The following is a 27455-nucleotide window of genomic DNA, read 5'->3' as shown; positions in this document are numbered from 1 at the left end:
GGGGCCAAGGCCCAGCGCAGGCAAGGCTGACACCAGCACCCTCAGGTGCTCTGGGTACAAACACAGAGATCCATTAGGTAACTGTTGCATTGTAACCTCCACTGCTACTCACAGGAGTAACAGACAGGACTGTAAAGTTTTGATTATGAAATTTTCAGTGTCCCTTGAAGTTTCTTTCAGTTTTTGCTCTCTGGATAATTTTCCACACGGAATTACCTCTTTCCTTGGGTCAGCATTTCAGAGAGCTGTGTGGCCCCACTCTCACTGCATTGCTGCCAGCGCGGGACGTGGCTGTGGTCACTGTCCCTGGCCAGCGCAGCTGGGAACTCACCCTGCTGGGCTGTGCAGAGTCCTGGGCAAGCACTGCTGCCCCTGACACAGATCACTGTAGAGCATGGGGACTGATAACTACAAACTGATGGCAGAATTGTGCTGGACAGAGCTGCTCGGCTGTGCCAGCCACACAGGAGCTGGGACAGGCAGTGCCAAGGCTCTGCTGTCACCTCCTGTGAGTGCATGGGTTAAAGCAGCACTGGTCTGTGCCTCAGTTTATCATCAGGAACTACCATTTTGATATACCAAACAAAGGACATTTTGAGATTTAACTAAATGGAGTTTGTAGATAATGTGAACATTCAGTTCCCAGTGTAAAATGCGAGTAGTTCTATGCTACCCCTGTGAAGGGGCTCTGGGAGGTGCACAAGGCAGCCCCCAGAGCTCCCCTCACACGGAGGTGATGGACACAAAGGACCCGAACCTTCTCTCAGCTGATCAATCTGACCTAAGGGACAAGGTCACCCACTAAAACGGAGCTGTGCCAGGAAGGGATTCCTGGGAGGGACGCTCGGAAAGCACTACAGCGCCCGGTGCCTGCGGGAGGCCAGGGGCGACGTGGTGTACCGGCGGTGCCTCGTCTTCCCGGTGCTCGGTGACACTCGCCGTGCCCGGTGTTGGCGTGCCCGGTGCCACTGCTGCGGCGCCCGGTGTTTTCCGGGTGTGCCTGACCCTCGTGGCCTGCAGGCTGTGCCCGGTTCTGCCGGTATGTTCCCGGACAGTCCCGCTATTCCCGGTTCTCCCGGGCCGCCCCCTCAGGCGAGCGGCCGCGCAGTGCACGCCGGGAAGCGCGCGCGGCACGCCGGGACACGCACCCGGCGCCTCGGCCGCCCAAGATGGCGGCGGGCGGCCGTCCCCGCCCCCGGCCGCGCATGCGCAGCGCCGCGGCGGCCGCGCCGCTCCCGCCCTCCCTCCCGGCGGCCGCGGCGCCTCTGACAGCGCGGAGCGAGCGGAGCGTCCCCGAGCGCCGGGACCGCGCACCGGAACCCCCGCACCGGGACCGCCACCCCGCACCGGGACCCTGACGCCGCACCGGGACGCCGCGCCGGTGAGTGGGACAGACGGGTGGCGCCAGACCCGCGCAGCACAGCGAGGCGGCGGCGCCGGCGCCGGCGGGGCTCGGTAAGGCCGGGGCCCGCCGCCCCCCCGGCCCGCGGGTTGTCCCGGCCCGGGGCACGAGCGGCCGCCGCTTTCCTCTCCGCTCTCCCCCTCCTCTCCCGCTCCCCGCCCTCGCCCCGCTCCCCCCCCCCCCCTCCTCGCTCTCAAAATGGCGGCCGCGCCCGTTGGTGAGGAGGGACCGGGCGGGGCGGGGGGCGGCGGGGGGGCCGGCCCGGTGTCCTCCCCCCGGCTCGGTGTGGGGGGGCTCTGCGGGCCGGGGCGCGGCTCCCCCGCTCCCCGCGGATCCCGGCCCCACTCCCGCGGTGACTCTGCAGGAAAACAGGGCCCGGTGGGAGCGGCGGGGCGGGCGCGGAGCCGCCGCCGGGCCCGTGTCCCCCCCCCACCCCTCGGGCCGCGCCGCTCCGTCCGTGACTTAGCAAATACCGGGAGGAGGCGATGGGCCAGGGTAAATAGCGATAAAATAGCCTTCAGGGACGACGGGCCTGGTTTGTGCGCGGAGGGGACCCCGAGCATCCCTCCCCGGTTCCTGCCGGGGCTTTCTCCCTGTCACCCCTCCCCGGGCAGGGCCGGGCGTCGGGCGATGGCCCAAATGACCAGCGCGGCCGAGGCACCGAAAACAAGACGAGAATTAATAATCCAGGGAAAGGAGTAGGTGTTGTTTCAGAATTTGTCTCGCATCCCCAGTTTTCCTGCAGTGCTCAGCAGGGCAGCAGCGATAGGAGGTGGCTCAGACCTTCAGAACCAGCTGCAGTAAAACGGGGGAGGGAGGTCTGATCTCTCCTTCTGGGGGTCATATCTCTGCCTGGATGGCTGCAGGTGCACAGGCTTCCCGTGAAAACCTTACAATATTGCTTAAATCCTGTATTAATTGCTGCTCCCGAGGTTTTGTTTCCACAGGAGGTTATAGGCAGGCAGGGCTTTTGATGGAAGTTGGGGGGTGGGAGTGGTGCCTCCCTTGAAAAGTTTAGGGTTTGTTCAGTTCTGTGGGTGTGAGATTTTTTTAATTTTTGTTTTGTTTTGTTTTTTCTTTTTGTTTAAGGTGGATGCAATTAAACTTGACCTTTAATACCGATAATAATGTGACACCTTCCCTTTCTTTGCCATGGTATCACTCGAACCATTTCAATAGTGCTGCAGCAGTGGGCTTGGTTGGTGCAGGTCAAGTCCTTTCATAATGAATTGCCTACTAGGGATGGGGGAAGGTTAATCTAAGCTATATTAAAAATCTTTAATAAACACCGTTTTAATATAATTAAATGTTTGGGCATATTGACCTGGCTAAATTATGTATTTTTGTGGTGATTCTTTTAAGTATATGTTCCTATGACAGTATTGTTCATGGCATTAGGAGGTGGTGGTTAAAGAACCTCCGTTCAGTGATGATCATTTTGTAAATGATTGTGCAGCATTTGGCTGGTTTTCGGGAGAGGGAGGGTCTGCTGTCAGAATGTTATTTGCCCTTAGAGTAATTTTATTAAATAGGAAAATTATGTTGGGGAACTAAACAAAGAAAATATTTTTAAACTGTAAGATGCGTTGCAAATATCCGGCTTGTTCTCGGGCATCTCGTTTTTGTGTGTTTCTGTTGCTGTTCCCATGTTTGTGGATGCTGTGAGCAGCCATTGAGCAGGGAAGAGACTGGGTGGAGTAAGGAGGCAAAGCTGCGAAATGGCTCGATTACCCTTTCAGAGCTTTTTTTCCTCCCTTTGCCGGGGTGGAGGAATACTAATTGCCGTAACAATGAAGTCTCTTCTTTAGGGAAGAATCTAATGGTGCAGGAAGCTTCGGAAATGAAACAAATCTCACATTCTGTTCTGAGACTGATTTTTCTGCAGGGTGGATTTTGATTTGTCTGGCAGTGAGAAGTGACCAGTCACTGTTGCAAAGCCGGATTTTTTTTGTCTGATAACTGCTTCAATTTATCCACTGAGATATGCACTTGTTGAATTGATTTTATTTACACTTTAGATAAGAATTGCAATTTTTATGCCGGTGTTTTGCACACAAGATTTTCTGGGATCTGGAGAAGCCTCTGTATTGTGGCTTCATGCTGTTATTTGTTCATGGAACTTCTTGGTTAGAGCGGATTATGGGTGGGCACACAGAAAAAGACAATCCCTGGTTTCTCTGGTGACCACAGTGGAGTGACTGCTGTCAGTGTACAGACTGGATTGCAGTGCCCTTCGTCATGTGCCAGGTTCTTGTAAAATAACATCTCAGGATTTCAGAAACCCTTTTGAGCACTGTAGCTCTGTAGGAGCATTGCTGTCCCTCTTGGATACTACTGCTTAAAGTTATGTGGGAAAAGCGTTTGAACAAAGGATGTGGGGAATACAATAGGGATTGGAGGAAGCACCTAGGAAAGGCTGCCTATGGAAGTGCTCTCCTGTTCCACATGTGCCTCATGGCATTCCCATCTGATTTCAGTGCTGATTGGAGCAAGTGCAGCATTGAACATGGATGGTTCTGAAGCAGTCTGAGGTTTTGCTTTTTCATGGGGGTCTCACAGAGATGGGCACACAAGAAAGAGACTGCTTCTCTTAGTATGCCCAAAATTAAAATAAGAGGCAGTGGTTTCTGCATTATTTCTAGTTCATTCACTTGGAGTAGATGTTCCAGGATTCAGTGGCTGCATGAGCCAAATACCTGAGTCTAATGTGTATCCAGGCTAAGGCCAATGAAGAACCTAGCAAAACACTTTCCATCTTAACAGCTTTGGTTGATTTTTGCCCTTGAAATGATGGCAGTCACTTTTTCTACAAGAGTAACCTGTTCATTTGGGTTCTGCAGAACCAAAAGGCATCAACAGTTCCTTTCTGGCTGCCCACAGGCTCTGTCTTGCCCGTCCTGCTGACCCCTGTGCCTGTCCTGGCTCCTGTGCTCCTCCCAGCCTGAGAGAGCTCAGGTTATGTCTTTGCTCTCAACTTGCTGTGGATGGGACAGCTCCAGAATTAACATCTGCTGACTGCCTTGTCCACTACTGCAGCCTTGTCTTCCATGAAGAACTCCATAGCCCATGTCCATCATTAATGATAATGTATTTATGCTTCTTGTGGAGTATTCTGGGCAGACAATAGCTGGGCCCCTCTGCCTCAGGGTAGCTCAGGTATAGACTGCATATGTTTGTAAGTTTTTTTACAACCCTCTGTAGCTGCCCTGTATTCCTGAGCTAGAGGGGTTGGAATTACCAGTACGAAGGAGAATGACATTGGAACAGTTTGGTTTAGGTCAGCTCTCTTCTACTTTGGTGAACTTGAGGCCCATTTTCTAAACTAAAGGCAAAGACAGGGAGAGCAGCTGAAGCATCCATGAAGTGGGCACTGAAATACTTCTCAGGCTGAAAATAAGAGCTGTGTAGGCCTAAATTCAGGAAATCAAGAGGACAATAGAAATCTGTAATTATTATTAATGATAATAATTTCAGATTTCCTATAGGGTGCGGGGGAGTTTCCAGCCTCTAACACGTACTTTGTGATGGCAGCTGAAGATGTTTCCCAAGGACCAGAGCCATGTGTGTTGATGGAATGGTGCTGGGACTCTCCTGTGGGGTTTGTTGCAGAGAAGTCGCTCCGTTAAGCACTGTCCATACTTGCAGATCTGTCAGTGACGTTACAACTGGCTCCTCTTTCTCCCTTTTATAAGAGCTTACGTATCATTGGCAGGACAGCCTGACTACTAAAAATGTATTGCACTGGGGAAGCCTTGCCTGGGTTCTGGGGCTTTCTCAGGAGCTACTTTATGACCTGACACGAGGGAAATGGGGCTCCTAATGTGGCTTTTGAGGCTTTGATTCATGGTGGTGTTGCTTTATCTTTTGATCTGCCTGACAGAGTAGGCTACACTTTTAATTTTTTAGAAGTAGGCATTTACACTAAGATACAATCCTGACCTGTTTAAACTCAGTTTTCAAGTGCATAAAGCTGTTTCCTCAGAATTCTTGCTCTGAATGCTGTCCATGCTAGGGGGGTGTGGAGGGCTGTGCTCTGTGGGCAGGATGATGACACCACTGTGGTGCAGAGGTGTGGTGGGAGCTGTAGCTCTGTCATATCAGCTTATTGGTGGGGTTCTGAGCCTAAGTTGGGTTAAATGTCTGATTTTCATGTATTACAGTTATTTTACAACAAAACTTTTCTTCATTCCTACCATTTTCTTCATTCCTACCTAGTTCTAGGACCTACTGATGAACAGTACACATTAAAAGCCTTGGCAGAACCAGGATTTTATCTGATGAGACACAGAATTCCAGTTTTACCCTGGAGATGCCAGCTGCTGTGGGTTGGCCTGACAGATGTCTGTTGCTAACCTGTATCTTATCCCAGTTGTTTAAAAAAGGGCCTTTTCTTCTAAGTTGAGGCAGAAGTTGGATGAGACAATGTTTGTCTCATTCATAATGTTTAAAAGCTTATTCTGTTTTCTTTTTCTTTAGCCTCCTCCTTTCTCCTTAAGGGATTAGATAGGTGTGATTTAGGCCCTTTTGCTTTTAGTTCACTGTCTTGGAAGCCACCTATCATTTCACTTCCTGCTAGCATCTAGTGTCAGGAAATTTCAAAGAAAAATGTTATGTACGAAGTAAGTGTATGCTGAACTCCATTTCCTTGTGACTATAAACATACAATCCTTTCAAAGCTAATGTTGTGCACGGCGTTGCCACACTGACCAATACCAAGAGCACTGATGCATATATAACTACGTAAAAAAATCAACATTATTAATTCAAAGTACTTGCTAGTTAATACATTTGGAATTATTTTTGCCATTTCCTCCTTAATGGTGCTGCTTCTGAGTGAGTTCTGCAGCTTGGCTTGAAAGTACTTGCTGCAGCTTTGAGAAGGTGTTTGCAGAGATGGGCCCATCCATGGCTGAGGTTTGTAGGTGGTGCAGCAGGAGTGTCTGTCCTGTAATTTCCTCGGATCCGTTGTTAAGTAGGTCCCTGCTGAGGGAGTTGGTCGAAGGCTGTTCAGAGGCACCTCCTGTTCTGGGGCTGCTTGGTGACTCAGCTGTCACACCTCTTGTGAGGTAGGTGACAGGCTCTGTGGCGTGGTGCTGTACTGGTTTGCATCTGGGATAGCGCAGGGGCATTCATGACTGAGAGTATTTATACCTCGCCTCTTGTATCCATGTTAATTGTTCCCATTGTGCTCCACAAACCTTAAGTTCCTTTGGTTTAATTAGACAGACAAGTGCTCCCCTCCCCACTCCCCCCGAGATTGCCTCTGCCTTGTTTTTCTGCTTAATGCTAAAGCAAAGGTGTTAGGTTTATCCCTCTTTAAGACTAGAGGAAAATCAGCTGGACCCAGCTAGGCTGTTTGCTGCAGATAAATGACTGTTTCTTCCAAAACTAAACAACACTGGCAGCTTGTCTTGTGCTGGATCCACCTGCTTTTTGGGGTGAAGAAAGAGATTGGATAAACAATTTGGTTTGTTTAAATGCTCATGTCTTTGCAATCTATTAAGAGGATGATGTTATTAATGAGTGTCTATGTATTTTAAACAGATGGTGTCTGTTAAATCAGTAATGGTAGAAGTTTCTGGTCTCTCACCTTCAGCTCTGTTTTAGAGGCAGGAGTGTAGTAGGTGAAGGTGGGTGATAAGAAAGATGAGATACCTTCTACCAGAACCCTGATTTCATTATTTTTGGTACTAGTATCATGAAAGGTTGAACACTGTACCCTGTAACAGAATAAGATGTTATAGATCACAATTATGATGAGCTTTTTGGTTTTCTCCCCCCTCTGGGCAAGTGAAACCATTTTTGGTCAACAAGATTTGAAAATGGATAAAGGACCAACAGTATTCTCACGATTGAAGAGTGGAAGTTCTGTCTAACTTCTTGTTTGGATTTCTTTGTGGTTTATACCTTCCCCTGTTTCTAAAATATTAACATAGGTGTTCCTTTAAGTTTTCTTCTGGATATTTTTCTTTATAAATTTAATCAATTTGTGGTTGTTTTTGTTAATATCACATTGCCAGGATAACAGGCAGTTTAATGATTGAATTATTTAAATTTGATTATAGTCCTGTCACCTCTTTTACAGTTATAAATCTGTTACTTAATTTTTCAAGCCGGAGAAGTATGGGAGGAAGAACTGGAAACAACCAAGTTTGAATCCAGTGCATGCCTGCTGACAGACATATCTGAGTGCAGCACTCTTCTGGTGGTCTAGAATTGCTATCCCAAAATGTGTGTGTGTTGTTTGACCTAGCAGTAATGATACTGAAAAACACCCTGCTGGAGTCGTCCAGCTGACCCTGATGTGCTTTGCCCTAAGCAAGTGTAGAGTAGCAGCGTGTAACATGGAGCCCGTAACACTACCCCTACCTGCTCTCACAGCACCCTGAGCACAGAGGGGGGACTGCCAGCTCAGAGCCTTCTCACACGTGTTAGAGCTTTATTTTCTGCTGCAGCCTGCATTCTTCCTGTTGTTGGTAGCTGAAGTTACCTGCATTTTCACATAGAATTGAACAGGCAGGTTAGAAGGAGGATGTTTTCCCATTTTCCACCAGAGCCTACACACAGACCTCTGGCTGGAGCTCTGACCTGGAGGAAGCTCAAAGGCTCTAAAATGAGATGATATGACAATGCTCACTCAAGATGTTTCTCCTGAGAATTAATTGTATCATGCTTCTATCAGAATTGCAAAACTGGAGTGATACATGGTGAAAAAAGTCAAGATTGAATTAATTTAAAGTATTCTTTTTTAAAAAAATATTTCCCAAGCAAATTTGGCCCAGATTCCTCAAAGTCATTTGGTGTTGGTGCCTGGGAAGAGTAACGAGGCCAGAAATGTGTTTTGTTGTTTTACAGTCCTAAAGGTGGGTAGTGACTGCCAGTGATGTGTTAGAAATTTAGCTTGGAATAGCATGGGAAGGCAGACGGGCATAGGAGTTGATTTCAGAGTGCACGGGCGTTTCCTTCGGCAGCATGCTGCGTGCAGCACCCGACTCGCTCCTGCTTTGTAGCCTCTTGATGACATTCCTTAGCTTTATTTTTCAGATGTAATTGCAAACTGCATTCCAAGTCTTTGGAACACAGGCACTATATCTGATCTGCTACAGATTGCTTTCTGGTTCCCCATGGATTTTGTGCTGAATTATTTTCAGAACTAAACTACTGTATCAGGTTTTTAGCAAAAGCAGTGAAAGTAGGTGAAATGGAGAAGAAAAGAGGCATAAAATTTTTCACTTTTTTCATGTTAAAAGTATATTTCCTTTGATAAACCTGTAATTGAACTGAAACGGAAAATGTTTTTTATGAATTATTATAAGCACTGCACAGAATGCTCTGTGTACTCTGTGGATACTACATTGATGTATCAAGCAAAGTGTTGACCTACAGGCATTTTGAGACTTGCCTTAATTGCAGAATAACAGGCTTACTAAACATATGAATTAAAAATAAGGCTCAGAGTTGTAATTCAGATCAGATTTGCTTCTTGTTTTGTTTTTCCCAAATCAGATAGCTGTTGGAGCTCACTTCGTCGTAATCCCTCAGCCAGCTTTACTGATGTAGGCTGAAAAGTGGAAAAAAGATTAACCCAGCTCATAAATGAGTAGCTTTCTCATATTCTCCCCACTCATCCCTGCTGGCTTAGCAGGTGATGGATTCCAACATTTTCTAGGATAAGGTCTGTTTGCTGCACTAAGAGCAGCTGCATGCCTGTGCCTGGGTGATTCTGCTGTGGATGAGCTTTCCTGCAGTCATGGGGGGCGGGATGCAAGCAGGAGAGGAACTGAATTATTTTACTTGTTACTGTTTTTCTTTCCTATCAACAGATAGAGACATATCTAGGAACCCTTTTCAGGTCCTGATAGTTATGCCTAGGAACTATGGATATTACTTCACTTCTATGGAATCTGGTTTTGAGTACATTGTGGAAAGAATTGTCTGTGGTTTGAGTTTGATAGAGCAGCTTTTTGCTTATGCTTTTCAAACAATATCAGGCCCATTAAAATGAGTTTAAATTAAAAGGAAGTTTTCTTATATACTTGATAGAATTTAGCAGCCTAATCCAGAGGTGTAAGAGAGCAATTCATGTGGTCTAGTTCTTCCATAAGGACTGTAGCTCTAATTGCCTGGGAATTACTCCCAAATAACCCCTTTAGGTTCTCTTGTTAATGTTATGAAACAGGATACACTGTCGAAGAACCTTGCAAGGACCTCCTGTGCCAGGCAAGTAGCAAGAGACAATGCAACAAGAGTTTCGCCTTTGGTAATGCACAAATGGATCCTTTCAGCTTTAAAGAATTGTGGAATATAATTCTGATCATATCAATTCAGTTACTCTTTTTGGTGGCCTTTGGTTATCATAAATGACTGGCCTTTCACTGGGATTATAAAATTAGCAGAAGAGAGGGAGATAACTGAAGTAGGATTTTGTGTATATTAACAACACAGAAGTAAACTCCAGGAGTTTTCTTTGAGGTAAAAAAACCTTTTAAGAATGATATGATGTGTTAGAAAAACCACTTGAAAGTTGCTAGCATGTAGCTGGACACTTCAAAATGTTTTAAGTTTTATATGGGTTATTGACATTTTAAATGATAAGCTAAGATTTAAATTGGAACCTTAATGTGAGTAATAAAAAACTCTTAACTGACTTCACAGTGTGACCCTGATGCTGGTGATGGCTCATGTGCCTTTTTAACACCAAATACTTTGTATTAGGTGTGCCTTAGCTGGCAGTCTGCAAAAGTGATGCCCGATTTTGTTTCCTTCAATAAACGTTCTTGGAGAATATAATTTAAAATGTTGTCATAATAATACTTATGGAAAAAGTGGTCTTGTAGCTGTGTTAACTAAAGTATTAGAATTCTGTAAAAATACACAATTCCTAAAGCACAGCAGTGTTGAGCTAAAGGTTTGTTGAGCTTTCAGAGCTGCACTCTGCTGGTTTGTTCTGTATCTGCTGATGCTTTAGCTCTGTAATTGATGCCATGTATCACTTGAGCTACAGTTACATGTTTAGTGTACATAGCTTGTGTTTTTGTGGCGAAGACTGTTTGTGGAGCCCAAACCTACTGTGTCTTTTTCTGAGCAGCAGAAATGGGCACTGTTAGTCAGTTAAGTGTCTCCTGAAGCAGGTATGAACACAGTCATAGAAATACCTACAAGGCAAGGCGTATCATTTATTGGCATAGCGTACCATGAGCTGAGGGGAATCTCTTGCCTGAAAGTGATTATTTTTTCCCTACCTCATTGCTGTGACTGAGCGTGTAGCTATTGTGCTTGGATACCTCCTGTAGAGCTGTCTCAGCTAACAAACGGAGCTGAACTTAGTTCATTTTGCTGTTGGTGCATTTATGAATCATTTGCAGGTCTCTCATTGGGTTATTGTGAAGTTTTCCAGTAATCTCGGGAGCACTTGAGCCACACTGCTAGGCATCAGTGGAAGAGCCCAGGGTTTGAAGGCAGGGAGCAGCAGTGGTGTGTGGAATCCTCTCTGCCACCCTGGGGCAGAGGGTGTTCCTGTCCGTGCCAGCTCGGTGCAGGGCTGTCTCTTTTAAAATTGATTTGTTTTTAAAGATTATGCTTTAGTATGCCACTCTCTAGTCCTGCAGCACCAAAGGATTGAAGGAGGTCTGCTCTCTGTACTCTCTGATGTTTCTGCCAGTCCTGAGTCAAAAAGCTGATCTGTAGCTGAGTGGAAAGGTGGGCAGCTTGGGATGAGGTGCAGTTGCCTGCTGAGGATCTGCTGCTGTTAGTGGAGCTGAGGAGTTTGTTTTGTATAGGTAAGGAATGGTTTGTGCTGTTGTAAAAAACCAGGCAGGTCCTGTGCTGCCAGGAGGAGTGAGAGGTGCCCATTGCATGTGTCCTACCTGTGCCAGCTTCAGGTCTCTGCCAGCTCCCAATTTTAAAAGGCCTACAGTGACACCTGATCTTGCTGAGAACACCTGTAGCCCTCTGTTCCTGTCCTTCGGCAGAGGTTTGCCACTTGGTGCTTTTGTATATGCACACTATTGATAGGGAATCAGATAGGTTTTAAGTTAGAAACTACAACTTGGAAGAGTGTAAGTGGGTATTACTAAAAGGCACATCCTGGTTCACACTAAATTAGTAGCTGTTACTCCATGGGTGGCTAAATTCAGTGTGCTTTTTCCTGTATTTAATAGTGGACAGAGTAAAATTCTAATGCCAAGACACCTTTTCTTTCAGAAGAATATCTAACTCTGTCTTGACACTGCCTTAATATGCTGATACAAAGTGACCATTGGACAGGTGGCAGTTCTCTGTGGGTTGTTTGTGTTCCCCAGGGTTCCCCCAGAGCTCCAGCTGCCCGTCATGGCTGGGCTGTCTGAGGGTAGCACGGTGCTGGCTGATAGGTGATGGGGAGGACTGGTTAGTCTTGTTGTGCTGAAGCCTGTATGTCACAAGGTCTGCTCCAGCTGAAAAAAAGGTAGTTCACATAGTGGCACAGGTGTGTAATTAATGGTGGTCCTTTTGGTTTTTTGGGGTTTGAACACTTGTGCTTGAGTGGGTTCTTTGTGTGGGGGATTTTTGTTTGTTTTGGTTTTTTCTTTGTTTACAGTGGGCTTTGGTTGTTTTAGTTTTGTTTTTCTGGTTTTGTCTATGAAGGAGGCAGTCCTAAAAATACTTCCCCTTCTATTCAGGTGGCTTTTTAGTGAAGTCAGGAATGCTGAGCAGGGTGCTTGGAACAGACCCTTCTGGAGGAGCGAGAAGCTGTAGATCAGCTGGTTGGTGGCTTTAGCTCAGCTGGAATTTGCTAATAGCAGGAGTAGCTACTTTGCCATGTGGCTACTGGAATTTATCTAGTACTAGGATCTGTTTCTCACTAACAATCCAGAGTTAGATTGTGCAGCAGCCCAGGTGTTGGGAAGCGGATATGGGATATGGAAAAGTTTGGGGTTACTTTACATTTGACAGGGAAAATGCATTTCTAAATAGATGACATGTGAAAGATGGCCTTACAAACACAGTTGTTGTTATTTTTAGACTAGTGCTATCTATAATTGCATCTCCCAGATGCCACTACAAAGTTGATGAGATATTGGGCTTTTTTACTGGGGTCAGTACGCTGGCACTGGATTCGCTAGGCATTCACTGCATAGTGGCGGTTCCTAATACAAATCCCACTGCAGGTTTTTCCTCTGGCAGGCCTGGAGGCAGATTTTGGCCGTTGTGTGTTGGCGCTGCGCTGCCGGGCGCTGCCGGGCGCTGCCGGGCGCTGCCGGGCGCTGCCGGGCGCTGCCGGGCGCTGCCGGGCGCTGCCGGGCGCTGCCGGGCGCTGCCGGGCGCTGCCGGGCGCTGGGAGGTGCCCGCTCCCGTTCCGCTGCTGCCGCCGCCGCGCCGAGCCCGGTTCGGCACCGCGTGTCCCGCGGCGCGCCCTCTGCGGGCGCCTCTCAGCACCGCAGGACCTTATTTTTGATGTTAACTGATTTCCGTCAATCTGCATGTGGTACTCTGCTCTGTACCGGGCACCGAACATCTCTTGAAACCCAGTTGTCTCTTTACCTGGCATGAATTGGGTTATGGGACAAGAGGAGGTGAAATGCTTGCTTCTGTTATCTGAAAGCTTGAGGCCTATGCTGTTAGTTTTCAGCCAAATTGTTTCTGAAATAGCTATTGGGGAAGAGGTAAGACTAATAAAATGAGGCATTGCCTGTTCAGAGTGCTCCTATTGTAACTGGCTAGCAGGCAGTATTACTGTGTGCAGCATTTAAGGTGGAAGATCCACCAACAGCATGGAAACAAGCAACTTGCTGCTTAAGCTCATTTTGAAGCAGACAGCAGGGTCTAGATAGGTTTAGAAAGAAGCCTCTGATCCCCTGTGATGAATAAGTAGCCATTAATGATACACACTTGGTATTTTCCTTGCTTTTTTCATAGCAGGCTATTGTTTAGAGGGGGCTCCTTACTGAAATTGTTATTGAGCTGTGATACTGCAGTCAGTGTACCCGTGTGTCTAGGGAGGGGCAGAGGTGAGGCACGGGAGTGTGCAGTCCTCTAGCAGTCGGTAGAAAGTTTACAAACCCACCTGCTGTCTCTGAGCTCTGTGCATTGCCTCAGCTTATCTCGGTGCTGAAGGCTGGTTGGTTGATCAGACTTGCTGAGCAGCCTGAGTGAATGATGAGTTCTGTCCAGAACCTGCCAGGTGTGCAAGAAGTGCCATTTCAGCACTTCCCATGGTCGTGGTGCTCACAAGGTCCCTGCAGTGCAGAAAGCAAAGGCAGTGTGGGTTTGGTGATGTCACTGAGCAGAGGTTGAAGCTGCCCAGTTGAAGCAGGTTGTGCACTGAGAATGCTGCAGTTCATGTTTCTGAATCAAAGGATACTAATGAGTTTGTGTTTTGGAAAAGCACAGCCCCACTGGCTTGAGCCACCTCGAGCGTGTCGGGTTTCAGCTGTATCCTGAGTTGGGTGGCCTTGCCAGAGGTGTTGTGATCGCTCCACTGCCTGAGCCCAGCTGCAGTCATGGGCCTGTGGCACCTCTACCCATGCTAATGGGGCCACTCTGACTAGGTTGAAGGACTGTTTAAAAATTTGCTGTGCCCTGAACATGGGTGAGATGAAGTATTAACTCCAGGTAAACAAAGAGAACAAGTGTTGTCTCTTATTCAAAGGTTCTTCCAAACTCCCTCAGGTGGCGGTACTGGAGTGGGAAAAGTCATTTGTGTGCTGCAGTTGTGTAGCACTGTAGCTGCAAGGGCCCCATGCTGGGCTAGAGCCAGAGTCTTTAAAGATGCTGTTTGGATAAATTTAAGAAAGCTGCCTGAGCAATGCCTGTTTCAAGGAAACAAATGATGTCTCTTTCTCCTCCTTGTAGATGGATTGAATCTTCTGTGTTGAATGCCTCTGGATTTCCTACTGGGTTTGACATCTGGGGAAATACTTGTGATTTAAGCCACTGTGGCAGACTGAATTGTGGATCCTGGGTTCCCAAGACTTTAGCTCTTGAGGAGAAGCCACTGCTCGATCACGTTAACCTGACATCTCAGCCACGATGGTGCTGTCACAAAGGCAACGAGATGAACTGTAAGGGATCATTGTTTTTAAGTGTGTGTTGCATTTTCATTAAACTTCAATTATTAGCATTTGTTTCAAAATAGATTTTGGAGTGTCTCTGTTGACATGCCCTTTAAGTACTGTGTATTGTGGTTTGGATCTCTCTACTCTTTATTTTTGCTAGAACTGATGGCATTTGAAACTAGAATTGGGAAATGATGAAAATATAATTTCAAAGTTACTGGTGGCATAAAAAATGGATTCTTTAATTTGCAGTAAGCACATTGCAATATAAGCTGCAATCTATGAATTCTTCATTTATCTTGAGTAAATTCTGGACATTTTTCGCTATTTTACTTTATAACGTAGACAAGGATCTGATCAGAATGCACTGTGTTGTGATGACAATATTTCCCTGAGTCCTTCAATTGTATTGGAAATGTTGTTTTGTAGAAATCGAGCGATAGCAGATTACCTCCGTTCCAATGGCTACGAGGAGGCGTACTCGGTTTTTAAAAAGGAAGCTGAATTAGATGTGGTGAGTTCAAACAAGATTCTTCATCTATATTTCAGTTCAGAAAGTCCTTTTGAGATTTGAGTTGGATGAGGAGTTAAGTCATTGCCTGAGTCTGTTGCATACCTCTTGGGTAACCGTGTAGTAGGAGGGTAGGCTGAAACAGTTCACAGAGATTCATCATCCAGTAAGGCCAGGTTGGATGGGGCTTGGAGCAGCCTGTTCTAGTGGAAGGTGTTCCCCCCAGCAGGGGGGTGAAACAAAATGAGATTCAAGGTCCCTTCCAACCCAAACCACTCTGTGATTCTGTGATTGTGTGACCAGCTCTGGTAAGCAGCTCTGTTTGCTTAGACTCTACAGATGCCAATGACTCAGACCAGTCATTTCTTGCAACTTCATTCTGTTGACTTGCCTTTGTCACAGATAATTTGGTATAATTTTTAACTTTGCCACCTATTAGCATAGGAGGTGTGCATTTCATATGGCTACATTGCCTTTTCTTTGTTACATATCTTGCATTGTTCTTTTTCCAAAATGCTTGAAGTTTGACTTAATTTCTCCAATTTGCTACTAGTATTGAATAAATAAGTAGAAATGACAAATTGAAATACCATGCTTATAATTGAAAATCCTAATATCATTTCCCTATCTGCCTTATCTATCAACCTAATTTAGTCTCCTCTTCCCAAAGCTTAGGAAAGCAATCTAAATAGGTTAGATGGTCCTGAGGGAAAGAGAAAACACAGCTGCTAAAAGTTTCACAACTTTTATACAAGAAAATCTGAACTGGAGTGGGCTATACTAAAGTGGAAAGAAAAGGTAAAGGCTGAAAATATTTGAGTAAATTGGAATGATAGATGTGTAGCTCTACAAAGAGAGATTTAATTTTTGTATGGATCATTCATGCAAATTACTCCAGCTTTCATAAGTGCCCCCCTATAACAGTAGATTAACATCTGTCTCTGACCAAGGCAGCAAGTCCTCAGAGCTTTTGTCTGCTGTGGAGTAAGCCTTGGCATGGTTATTTTCTGATGTCTGTTATCTTCATCACATTTAGGATTATTGTAGTATGAGACTGTTATTTTGTAATGGGAAGGATGTGCAGCACTTAGTTACCTCTGCACCTCTGACGTTTGTGTTGCTTTTCTTCCTCTTCCTTTAAATGCCTCTTCTCAGAATGAAGAGTTAGATAAGAAGTATGCTGGACTTCTGGAAAAGAAATGGACATCTGTTATAAGATTACAAAAGAAGGTAAGTAGAGATGTGCTGGATGTAGACGTATACAAAGTTAGCCCAGAAAGCATTCAGCACTGAACGCGCATGTGCAGCCCTGCAGCTGGAGAGGCAGGAGGTGCCTTGAGGCAGTTGGTGAGCAGGGAGGTGGAATTGCTGTGTGCTGAGGGTCAGGCTGGGCTGGAATGGAGGGAAAATCAGTGCTGCCTGTTGTCTTTGGCCATGGCCCTAGAGGGAAGGAGCCATTAGCTCCAGTGCATTCCAGTGGGGGATTGTGCTGCAAGTGGAGAGTACAAAACTCTTTTTAGTCATGCTTCAATGGCTCAAGAGTGTACTAAAAGCAAAAAAAACCCTAAAATCAGTGTGTTAACAATGAAGTCCTATCCCTTTTGCAGGTTAATACAGTGAGGGTTTATTAGCCCTCCAGTGTTTCTGTTGTTGGTTAATGTGTGTGCTAGCTCCAGCAGGACACAGAATTCCTGCAGCAGTGGCATTCCTTTTTTGTTAGCACAACCTTCTTTGGTAGTTTGGCACAATAGTAATTGAGATGTATTTGTACAGTGTGTGAGTAAAGGGGATTTTGTAGAACTTTTTTTTCCTGTGAAAATATTTGAGAATTTGAAAAGAATAAATGATTAATGATTAGATTATTAAGAATTAACTATAAATGATTAATTTAGGTTTGGTTTTTAAAACCAGTGCTACTGAATGTTGGTTATCAATTTCGGTCCATGCAATCTTGGCTTTTCTGTGAGTTTTGGAGTCAGTTGTTATTTGGATTACTAATGAAGAAAGTGAATTAGATCTTGTATAAAACTGGAAATGAAAGGTCTCTTTAAAATTCTTACACTTAGGTAATGGAATTAGAATCGAAGCTGAATGAAGCTAAGGAAGAATTTACATCAGGTGGACCTCTTGGTCAGAAACGAGACCCTAAAGAGTGGATTCCTCGTCCTCCAGAGAAGTATGCATTGAGTGGGCACAGGAGTCCTGTCACCCGAGTCATTTTCCATCCAGTGTTCAGTGTTATGGTCTCTGCTTCAGAGGATGCCACAATAAAGGTATGTGTGTGCTCCAGACAACTGCCTGTGGAATAGGTGACATCAATACAGTGAAACATGTTCTCCTGCTGGCCTTATAATGCTTAAAGTTAGCTGAAAATAGTTTTCAAAATGCATTAATTCTGTTAATTCATAAGTAACAAAATCACATAAAAAGAAATTTATTTTTGTCTACTGTTTAGCTTTTTAGGGCTGTCTGTCTCTTGCTTGCTTAATTATTGAACAAGGTGCCAGACTGGCCTGCAGAGTGCAAATGTGAGCCTGGGGAATACAAAGAGTAATGGGCTGCTGCTAACAGGCTGTCTGTTCCCTTGTCAGGTGTGGGATTATGAGACAGGAGACTTTGAGAGAACCCTGAAGGGGCACACAGACTCTGTGCAGGATATTTCCTTTGACCACACTGGCAAACTCTTGGCCTCCTGTTCTGCTGATATGACCATTAAGCTATGGGATTTCCAGGGCTTTGAGTGCATCAGAACTATGCATGGTAAGGTATTAAGGGATTGATTTAGCAGTCTGTAAAGTGAAGAGATTTTTTGGGTTTTTTTTTTTTTTTTAATCCAGGAAAACTGCTGATGTGGAATGGGGTTATAGACCAGAGTATTTTCCAAAAGAAAAAGGGGGGATATAGTTTGATACTTTGAGTGCTCTGTAAATAGGGGAATACATGCAGTGTTTATGGAATGAAATAGCATCTTGAATCTACTATGCATGATGGTGTAGGAAGCATCTCTGAAATAAAATGACTGAGGGATTTTAGCTTTAAATATTAAATGCTTGCTAGACAGTAAAACTGCCTTCAAATCAGTGAAAGATTTCTTCAGCCCCCAGTTCCTGATGCAGGGCCAGAGGAAGGGAGGAATCAGTGCCAGAGGAATTGTGGCTGCTCCATGTGGGGTTTGGCTGCATGTGTTTGATCACACAGGAACGTTCCCTTTGCACTGGGTTTGAAAGCCATAGGAAAAATGAGAAAGTACAACACCCACAGCTGTAAGATTCTAATACTGACAGCAAATGGTTTTTATAGTCTTATGTTAGAGCTTTTTTCTTGCTTTTAGGATCATTTTTTAGAAGGGGTGAGTAGAAAGAGAGAATGTTTGAGACTTAAAAAAATAAACACCCACCCATAGGTATATGCAAGTAAACGAAAAGCACCTTTAAGGATGCTCAGTGTCTGGACTGTGTGGGTTCTAAAAGTATGGATGATTATTTCATAAAACCTCAAGTTTACATGTAAAGATTATTCAATAAAGCATGCTCTGCTGCTGTAGCTACTTCACCAAGATAAAAAAAAAAGGGAAGTCCTGTGTGCTCTGTGAAAATTCTGCCAGTGCCACTTAATAAAGGCTTTATTTTGTTTTCAGGTCATGATCATAACGTTTCTTCGGTAGCCATCATGCCCAACGGAGATCATATAGTTTCTGCCTCAAGGGATAAAACTATCAAAATGTGGGAAGTCCAGACAGGGTAAGTGCACTTGTGAGCAAACAGCACCAGAACAAAAGCGAGGAGAAACCACTGTATGTAGAAATGGGACACAGGAATCTGAATGTCAGCAGGCACTCTTTGAATTGAGAAATGATGTTCTGCTGTTTAGAGTAATTCACTGAAAGATTCTGCCCCAGTCATTAGGTAGAGGGGTTTAGATGTTAATACTGACTAGTTAAAGCTAACTGGTTTTGTCTTTCTAGAAGCTATGAGGGTAGATCTCTAGCTCATGACCAGTTACGAAAATAAATTCATTGGTTAACTATGAGTTTAAAGAAGGTATCTGTTACCTTTCTTGACACAGATCAAGGTGTCCCCTGATTTTTTTTTGTCTTCTTGCTTGTTTCATTTATCAATTGTCTCTCTAATAACCTAAATCACCTGTAAATCTCTACTTGTTCTTAAAATACCTGTTTAATGCAAGTAGTCATGTCAACTTAATTTTCCCCCAAGTTTCCTGCTTTTTACCTTAGCAAGTTTTAGCTAGCTCCTAGCTGTTGCTGCTTTCTCACATCAGCATCCTTTCCACAAACTCATGGCGTGCTCCATCACCTGCCTGGATGAACGTGTGCACTAAAATATTTTATCTTAAGCACTGAGTAGGTGAGGTGTCCTGAGCTTTCCAAGCCCGTGCAGGGGGCGGTTGTGCCAGCAGTTGGTGATGCTGTGTCTCTTGCACAGTTACTGCGTGAAGACTTTCACGGGGCACAGAGAATGGGTGCGCATGGTGCGGCCCAACCAGGACGGCACCTTGATTGCCAGCTGCTCCAACGACCAGACGGTGCGCGTGTGGGTGGTGGCGACAAAGGAGTGCAAAGCTGAGCTCCGAGAGCACGAGCATGTGGTAGAGTGCATTTCCTGGGCTCCTGAGAGCTCCTACTCCACCATATCAGAAGCTACAGGATCAGAGGTAACATTCCGGGCTGTTACACCAGCATGCACGGGGAGATCTTTGTCCGTGCTCTGTGTAGCACTGACAGCCGCTCAGCTTTGGGCTCAAGGGCCTGGCAGCTACAGCAGGTGTATGAGGACTTTGGTCCGAGTATCTTGGTGTGCAGCTAAGCCCCGTCTTGGCTTCACAGGATCCAGCTTTTGTGTTTAGGACCTATCCTTGCACTAGTGAAAGTGAACTTCAGGGAGATGCTCTGTTCAGAGAGGGGTGAGAGTGGGACTGCTGTCTTGTACTGCAGCAAAGAAATGTGTAAAGCAGCTTCTCTGGCAGAATGTGAAGATTATAAGGATGCTTAGCAATTGGAAGGTAGAGGGGGGAAGGAGCCAGTCAGGAATGCAGAATGAAGCTGTCTTGGGTGCAGAGTGCAGTGTGCTGGAGTCAAGCACCGATTGCTGTGATTTACTGTAGAGCTACTAATGGGGGAAAGCATTCCTTAACTAAAATGAGTTCCAGTTTGTGTGATCACTGATACCCCTTCTAGTGAGCCTCAGGAAAACCTAAAGGCCTGAAGAAATTTTTGTTCTAAGGATGTTAAAATGTAGAAAAAAGGAAATAGAAATAAGCTCCAGTTTCTAGTCAAGCCCCCTGCCTGGCATTGCTGTTTTGTCCTCTTCCTCCAAAGGCCATGGACACTCCAGGGGAAAAGTAGCCACACTGAACACAGAGACTTGACTAGTGATGGCTTTTACAGGTTATTTCAGTCAAATTTTACTTGAATCGCTTAAAGATCCGTATAATCTTTTGATGATAAATGAAAAGGAAAGTCGGTGTGTCCTTCCTGTGGCCGTGTGGGCTCTGCGGGGTGCCTCCCCTGCCCCCTGCTGGAGGGATCGGGCACAGCCCGCAGGGGAGCGCCTTCCCTGCACACCTGGGGCAGCTGAGAGCTTGGCCGTGGTCACACCGTGCATGGGCACACACAGAAATCACTTCACAGGAGGAAGTTTTCAGGAATTCTTAACCCTGCTTCATTACATTTTATGAAGAATGTGAGCACAAAAATATGTGTGAGCTGCATCCTTGTTTGTCCCGAGATGTGGCCCTTGAGCTGTGTCTGCTGTTAACACAGGATGTCTTGCAGTAGGCAAGTGTGTATTCAAAGTGTTACTTGGCTTGTGGAATCAGCAGGACAAGCAACCATTTCTTTTAACAGATTGTGTAATTCTCCTAGCATTAGTACCAGTGCCTGTGACACAGCTTTGTCAGTGTGGGTTTACTCGCTGTAAGCTGTTGTATGATCTGATTTTGGTACTAAACAATATCACTGGGAAGGGATCTGCTTCATTCCTCTTCTTGCTGCTTCCATCCTATGTGTACCATAACTTAAAACATAATTTTCTGTAGACTAAGAAGAGTGGCAAGCCTGGGCCTTTTCTGCTGTCTGGATCCAGAGACAAGACCATTAAGATGTGGGACATTAGCACTGGCATGTGCCTTATGACACTTGTAAGTCCATTGGTGTTTTTTCTGGCAGTCCTAGCTGCATATGTACAACCAGTTTTAATGAAATGTATTATCTTGCATGTCATGTTTTCAAGAGAAGCCAGAGTTAGAATAATCCAAATGCTGGAAATACAGCTTTAATGGCTTCTATAGTTCAGATCTTGTTGTTGCTAAGAAATACTGACAATCTCCAAAATCATAGTGTGAATGCAGTACTGTGGTGTAGGTTCTGTTATGAGTAGCTTGGTTTGTTTACAGAAATGCTGGTAATCGTCTGAATTGTGTCTTCTGTGAAGTATCACGTTGCTGGCACATGTGGGACTTCCCGCGGGCCATGGCCTCCTGTTCCCAGCTCAGATTCTGGGTGGTGGTGCTGGGAGTGGAGAGCAGAACTGGTGCAGATCACATGAGGACTGCTGGTTGTTTGCCTTCAAGTACAGGAACTTGCATTGTTGGGAGGACTGATAGAGGTGTAATAATAGAAACTGGAGATAAGCTGTGAGTTCTCAGAGGTCTCAGGAGCTCAGTGCTGTCCTTGCGGGGCCAGGCAGGGTCCCCCAGTGTGCCCTAGTGCGAGGTGTGGGATGCTCAGCTCTCAGCCTGCTCACTGATCTCTCCTTGTGCACAAGGTGGGCCATGATAACTGGGTACGTGGCGTCCTGTTCCATTCTGGGGGAAAGTTTATTTTGAGCTGTGCTGATGACAAGACTCTCCGTGTCTGGGACTTCAAGAACAAGCGATGCATGAAAACCCTCAACGCGCACGAACACTTTGTTACCTCTTTGGGTACGTATTGCTCTCTGTGCCAGAGCTGCTGCTTCCCCGCTGCTGCAGCTGGGCACCCTGGGGCCCTAGTGGCACCTTGTGCTCTCTGTGTAGAAGAAATGAACTAGAAATTAACTCCAGTTTCTAGTCAAACCCCCCACCCATGTGAGTTGTAGAGTTCGGAGTGTGCTGGATTTTTCCACTTCTGCTGCCAGCGTTGCTCATGGATAAGAATGTTAACTGACAGGGAGTTCTGGAACCTGTCACCAGAGCGTGCAGGCACGTGGGGAGGGTTCTAGTGTCAGTGCTTGCCCAGCAAAAGGAAAAGTAGGGTGTGCACAGCAGTCAGAAAAGAGTTACTTTGAATTCCTGGACATTCCTGTTTTGTGTTACCAGATCTTCGTAACGGCACGAGAGAATTTGGCTACAGAAGTATAGCCAGGAGCTTTGGAATTTAGCCTTTGAGCTGGTAGAATTGTTTTGAAAAAGCAGTGCCATTCAGTGAGAGTAGGAAATGCTGAAGTTCTGGGTTCACTGGTAACGAGAGCTTTTGTCTCCTGGCAGATTTCCACAAGACAGCCCCGTACGTGGTGACTGGGAGTGTAGATCAAACAGTAAAAGTGTGGGAGTGCCGCTGATGGAGTTCACAGTGACCCCTTTTCCTCTGGATGCACTCAGATACCATGGTTACCCATTGAGCTCTGTTTAAATAAATATTGTCCTTTCATGTAAATTATTCTGGATGTAGATTGAGCTTATTAAATGTTACACACAAAGTATTCATGCATGGTGAATCCAAATTGTATACTGTAAATTTACATACGTTGTCTAGAAGTACCATAGGTTTAAGAACATGGGCTGGCATTGGTCACATCAGACCTGAGAAGGCAGAAGTGGGATGATTGGAATAGGGCACTTAACTGAATAGTTGACAGTGTCGTTATGTCGGATAATTATACCTGTTTTTCTTTCTGCTGTCTGTTGGTGCCTGAATTGGTGACCTCATTTGGGAAAAGTTTTGTAGGGCTCTTTCAGAAATGTGTATCTATGTAACATCACTTAAGTGTGCTTAATAAATCTTCTCTAAGAATACTAGATAATAAGGCTGCAATTCAGAATCTTCTGAACCTTATATGTAATTAATGGAAATTAATTAAACTCTGGAATATTTGTCATGAAACATTTGCCAAATCAACAGAAAACATTTGTTTTGGCCTCCTATCACGCAAGGGTTGGTATATTTATAGAACTGACTGTAAACCTGAAATAAGACAACAAATCTTAGTCGCAGCTGATGTGATAAATGTATTTATTTTTTATTTGGTCATTCAATGGTTAAGCTGTGCTGTTAAACTAAGTTTAAATGGTTTTTTGTTTGGTTTTTTTTTAATGCTAGACGAACTTCCAGGAGGAGTTGTCCATCCCACTAGAGTTTAGTGATCCAGTTTCCAGTAGAGCTTCCTCTCCCAAATGACTGCCATGGTCCAACTTGCTGTTTGCTTTCCATGTTTGTTAGAGATGTGCAATTCCTATTTACACAGCAGGATCAAAGGACACTTCCCTCATTCACTGGCAGGAAATTGGGGTATACAAAAGTTTTTTGGTTTCCTTAGTGCTCCTTGGACAATGAGGTGATCCTCACCTTGGCAATGTGGCTCCAATTAAAACATCCTGGGGTTTGCATGTGGAGAAAAACCTTGGGCTGCAGCATTGAAATGCTTTAAAGGAAGCACTGAGTATCTTGAGAATCAGTTGACAATGGCGGGTCAGATCCATGCAGGCTTCTAAAACAAAGATGCCATGAACAAAGCCCACACCCATCTGTGGGAATGATAATAAACATTAAAACCAAACCTATCAGCAAAACCAGCCCAGCTCAGTTATTAGTATTTATGTTGTTTGGTGTACACAATTTTTAATTTGCATATCCCTGAAGTTACATATTTTGATCTGAAATGAATGAAAATATTATAAATTAATATTTTAATCAGCATTTTTGTGACAGATTCCATTGTAGATAACCAAGAATTACAATACTTATCAAACTAACCAGGTGTTTTTAAAAATCAACTTTAAAATTGACAATACAATGAAGTACCAGGCTGATGTTTTAACAGGTGAATTTGTGCTTTATTTTATTCCTTTGGTTTAATCCATGGCTTTTAAAATGTCCCTTTTAATGCCCCTGAGAGTCCCTGACCAGCATAGGGTGGGCTGGAGGGTGAACGCACTGCACTGGTGAGGGGGGAACCCACAGTCAGCCCAGAAGGAGCCTTTGTTCTGTGGGAGGAGCTGGACTGGGGTGTGGGATCCTCTGGAAGCAGTGGAGAAGCGGGGTTCTGATGTGGGGGTTTTCAGAGACAGTTTAAGATCCAGGCTAATCTCTTAAATCCAGTGGTTTCTGTCATTCTCAGTGTGTGTTGCTGCATAAGCATGCACGAATAAAATCTGTTTTGTTCGATAGCTGCTTGGACTGGAAAAATTTGCTGCTTTTTGTCCTATTGGAGAATTCCAGATACACAAGTAGTGCATCTTAAATCCCTCCATGCATCTGCAACTGTAAAGTAATAACATCTGTTTAATTCCTGGTAGGACCTAGAAACTTTATTTAAGTCTAAAATAAACCACCCTCATGTACATAACTCAAAACCTGAATGAGAAATTAAAGGTACCTGTGATGTGGAAGTTGTCTACTGCATTTTTTCCCTGTAGCAAAGACACAATTTACCAGGCCACCCGGCCCCAGTGCTGGCAGCAGTGTCACTGCTGTGTGAGGCTCAACACTGCTCCTGTGCAGAGTGAGCCTTGTGGGGCAGCAGGGAATAATCTCAGGGATGGTCCTGACCGGACCAAAGCTGAAGCCCTGGCTGGAAGGGAGCCACACCACAGGCATGGGAGTGAGGGGGACACTCTGGGCCATGCTGTGGAACTGTTCCCACTGTTGCTGTCGGCTTGTGCTGTGCCTTTGCTGTGGTCAGATCTGCCACAGTGAGGTTACTGGGTCAATAATGAACTAGATGCATTGGAGGGGACCAGAGGGTCACTGGTGCTTTGGCACTTGCTGACTAAACCTGGCAGCACGTGCCAGGACCCAGCTCTGGCCTGTCCCCAGCGCCACTGCAGCTCCCTGGGCTTAGCCTAGCCTGCGGCATGCCACACGCCTCTGAAAGTGCAACATTTTCTGGGGTTTAGATAGAAGCTGAGGTTGGTGTTTTGTACCATCTTGCACTTTAGAAGGTGAAACAAACCCGTCCTGCTTTTGTGTGTGGTGTGACCAATGTGTGCCCAGGACACTGAGGAAAGGAAAACAACCCCTGGTTGGTAGTGAGTGGGGACTGTGGGCATGGGGTCCCTGCCTCTCCTCTGCCGCTTCCTGTCCATGTGAACTGCCTGAGAAATCACTCTTAGACAGCTCCTGACTCCCCTGAGAGCTGGTTAAAAGGAAAAATACTTTGTTTTTGTAGACAGTGGTGGCTTGGTAATCCTTTAATGATTTGAATATTGCAAATGCTGAGTGGAGTAAAGGAGAAGCGCCCTTGGAGTGAGCTGTTGTGTCCAGCTGTATATAACGTCCGTGTATGAAATCAATACCGAGAGTCCTGTAGCAAGAGCACGTGCATAGAGGGGTGGGATGGACGGGGGGGGGGGAGTGGGGGGGTCGCGTTGGATTTGCAAGTCACAACTGGCGTTAACTGGCCTTTTTATCTTTCCACTGTGTCATGTAAGTAGCTGCTTTCCTGTCCTGCCTGTCCCTCAGGCTTCCCCGAGTTCATTCTGAAGAGAAGTTAGCAAAATCCTCACGCTTTAGAGTCGATCCCGACATCGACGAGAAGGCAAATGTCAGATGTTTGTTTGAGCGCTGTTAGAGGTTGCAATTGGAGAGAACAGTTCCCAGGCTGTAGGAGTTAACTGAAGCATTGACACAATTAAAACAAAATCGGTAAAGGAATGTATATAATACTGCTCTGTGTTTTACAGTAAGATTTGTTGCTCTCAGACTGTGTAAAACAAAATTTATTCATGTTTTCTGCATATTAAAAAAATCTTATTGTACCAATTGGTAAACTATTAAATGCATATAAAACTAGATGTGGCTTTGTTTCCTTGGATGCAAGAATTAAAACTATTTTGAAAAAAGCTATTGGTGTTTCACCCTCAGATTTTGCTCCCACCTGCTTTGCCCTTGCTCTGATTTTAATTTAACTTGTACTCACCTGAGGCTGCAGGAAGTGGTTTTGAGCTGGTCCATGGCAGCTGGAGTAGTGAGAGGTTTTGTTGTTTGATCCGATGCAATGAGTTGCTACAGGAAATGTTCAGGTGGGCTAAGCTGGACGCACAGGTGGGCAGGAGAGCCTTGTCCCTGTGCCTGGCACAGGCCAGCCCTGGCTGGGTTGGGTTTGGTGGGATTTTCCCTTCTCTTGACGCTGTCTCTGTGCCGCAGGCAGGAGCTGCCTTCAGTGCTCCTCGCTGGAGCCGGGGGCGGTGGCTGAGCGTGGCCGCCCACCCTCGGGGCAGGCGCTCTGCTGTGGAGCAGCAGGCACTGGGGGCTTCTGGCAACATCTCTGCTGCTGTTAGGGTCTTGTGCCTGTGTGTGCTTTGGTTTAATTCTTCCCTGTGGTTTGGCCCCAATTGCCTCAAGTACCGTTTAGAGATGGGTCAGTGGCCAGAACTGGAATGGGTGCATCTTCATAATGGAAGAGCATGGATGTGCTTGTGAGCTTGATGTGGGGAGAGAATGAAAGGGCCCTCCCGCCAGCTGAGGTCTGTGGGAGCAGCTGGTGGGGTGGTACTTTGCAGTGGGAACAGACACGGGATGGACATTGGATGAGACTCACTTGCATTTGGGAAAAAACTGAGTTCTGTGTTCTGCCAGAGTCAGTGCATGCATGGGCTATCCCAGATGGGGTGACAGGGTGGCACAGAAGTGGTTTTTTGGGGTGACGGTTGAAAGGCAAGCCTCGTATGTCCACAAGCAGTGAGTTTCTCACAGGGAGCACAAGGCAGGTTCAGGTGTGAGTTGTAAGAACAGTATGGGCAGCTAAATTTAATTTTCCCCCTTAGCTGGGTGAGTTGTTGCTCGTGCAGCAGTGCTGCGCTGACAGCAGCTCTGAGGTGTTTCCAGTCCCAGCAGAGCACTGATGGGCACTGGAACATTTTTCAGTGAATGGGTTGAGTACCTGCCTGCCTCCAGCTCAGCTGGGGCCCAGGGCCCATTTGAATCAGTTTTTACACTCGTAAGAACTTGTGAAGAGAGTAATGAGAACCCCCAGAACCCAAAAGAGGTAGTGAGGTACAGACAGATGTTGGCAAATGCAGTTACTTACCAGCCTGCATTGTCCTTCGAGCTGCTTAGCTGTGGAGCCTCAGTAGCCAGGACTTGTCTCTTTCAGCCTCATTTCACATGGGTACAACATCCCCAGAGCCGTGTCCCTGCTCCCACATCTCCCCTGGGATGAGGGCAAAGTGACTCATCTCCCTGAGCACAAATGGATTCTGACAGCAGAGGTTGTGGGTCCTACCCCCTCTGGGCTGGGGTTGTGACTCTGGTACTGATTTTAAAGCCTCTGAGTCAGCTGGTCCTGTTCTCTCC

General features: G+C 45.7%; 1 protein-coding gene across 3 annotated transcripts; it reads left to right on the top strand.

Moving 5' to 3' along the window:
• The first annotated feature begins 1205 nt into the window (after positions 1-1205).
• On the top strand, positions 1206-25952 carry PAFAH1B1 (platelet activating factor acetylhydrolase 1b regulatory subunit 1). 3 transcript variants are annotated; one of them, XM_054646759.2, is made up of 11 exons: positions 1206-1381; positions 14234-14442; positions 14866-14950; positions 16103-16177; positions 17014-17220; positions 17539-17707; positions 18585-18687; positions 19390-19618; positions 21002-21103; positions 21730-21886; positions 22430-25952. In XM_054646759.2, the coding sequence occupies exons 2-11, from the start codon at positions 14411-14413 to the stop codon at positions 22501-22503; spliced, it is 1233 nt and encodes a 410-aa protein (XP_054502734.1). In that variant the 5' UTR covers positions 1206-1381; positions 14234-14410; the 3' UTR covers positions 22504-25952. The 3 variants fall into 3 exon arrangements, with proteins under 3 accessions (XP_054502734.1, XP_054502735.1, XP_077044970.1); XM_054646760.2 differs by lacking the exon at positions 1206-1381 and adding an exon at positions 1437-1455; XM_077188855.1 differs by lacking the exon at positions 1206-1381 and adding an exon at positions 1757-1897.
• The last annotated feature ends 1503 nt before the right edge of the window (positions 25953-27455 follow it).

This window comes from Agelaius phoeniceus, chromosome 20 (genome assembly GCF_051311805.1).
Source record: "Agelaius phoeniceus isolate bAgePho1 chromosome 20, bAgePho1.hap1, whole genome shotgun sequence".
Classification (NCBI taxonomy): Eukaryota; Metazoa; Chordata; class Aves; order Passeriformes; family Icteridae; genus Agelaius; species Agelaius phoeniceus.
The sequence above is the reverse complement of the archived record's forward strand: the minus strand, read 5'-3'. Positions and strand labels throughout refer to the sequence as shown.

What these genes read in the sequence shown, in the direction of transcription:
- PAFAH1B1 (XM_054646759.2), top strand. Translation starts at nt 14,411, where the DNA reads ATGGTGCTGTCACAAAGGCAACGAGATGAACT. An exon ending in AGGAAGCTGAATTAGATGTG is followed by an intron (nt 14,951 to 16,102) that starts GTGAGTTCAAAC and finishes GCCTCTTCTCAG; the next exon opens with AATGAAGAGTTAGATAAGAA. An exon ending in ACACTTTGTTACCTCTTTGG is followed by an intron (nt 21,887 to 22,429) that starts GTACGTATTGCT and finishes GTCTCCTGGCAG; the next exon opens with ATTTCCACAAGACAGCCCCG.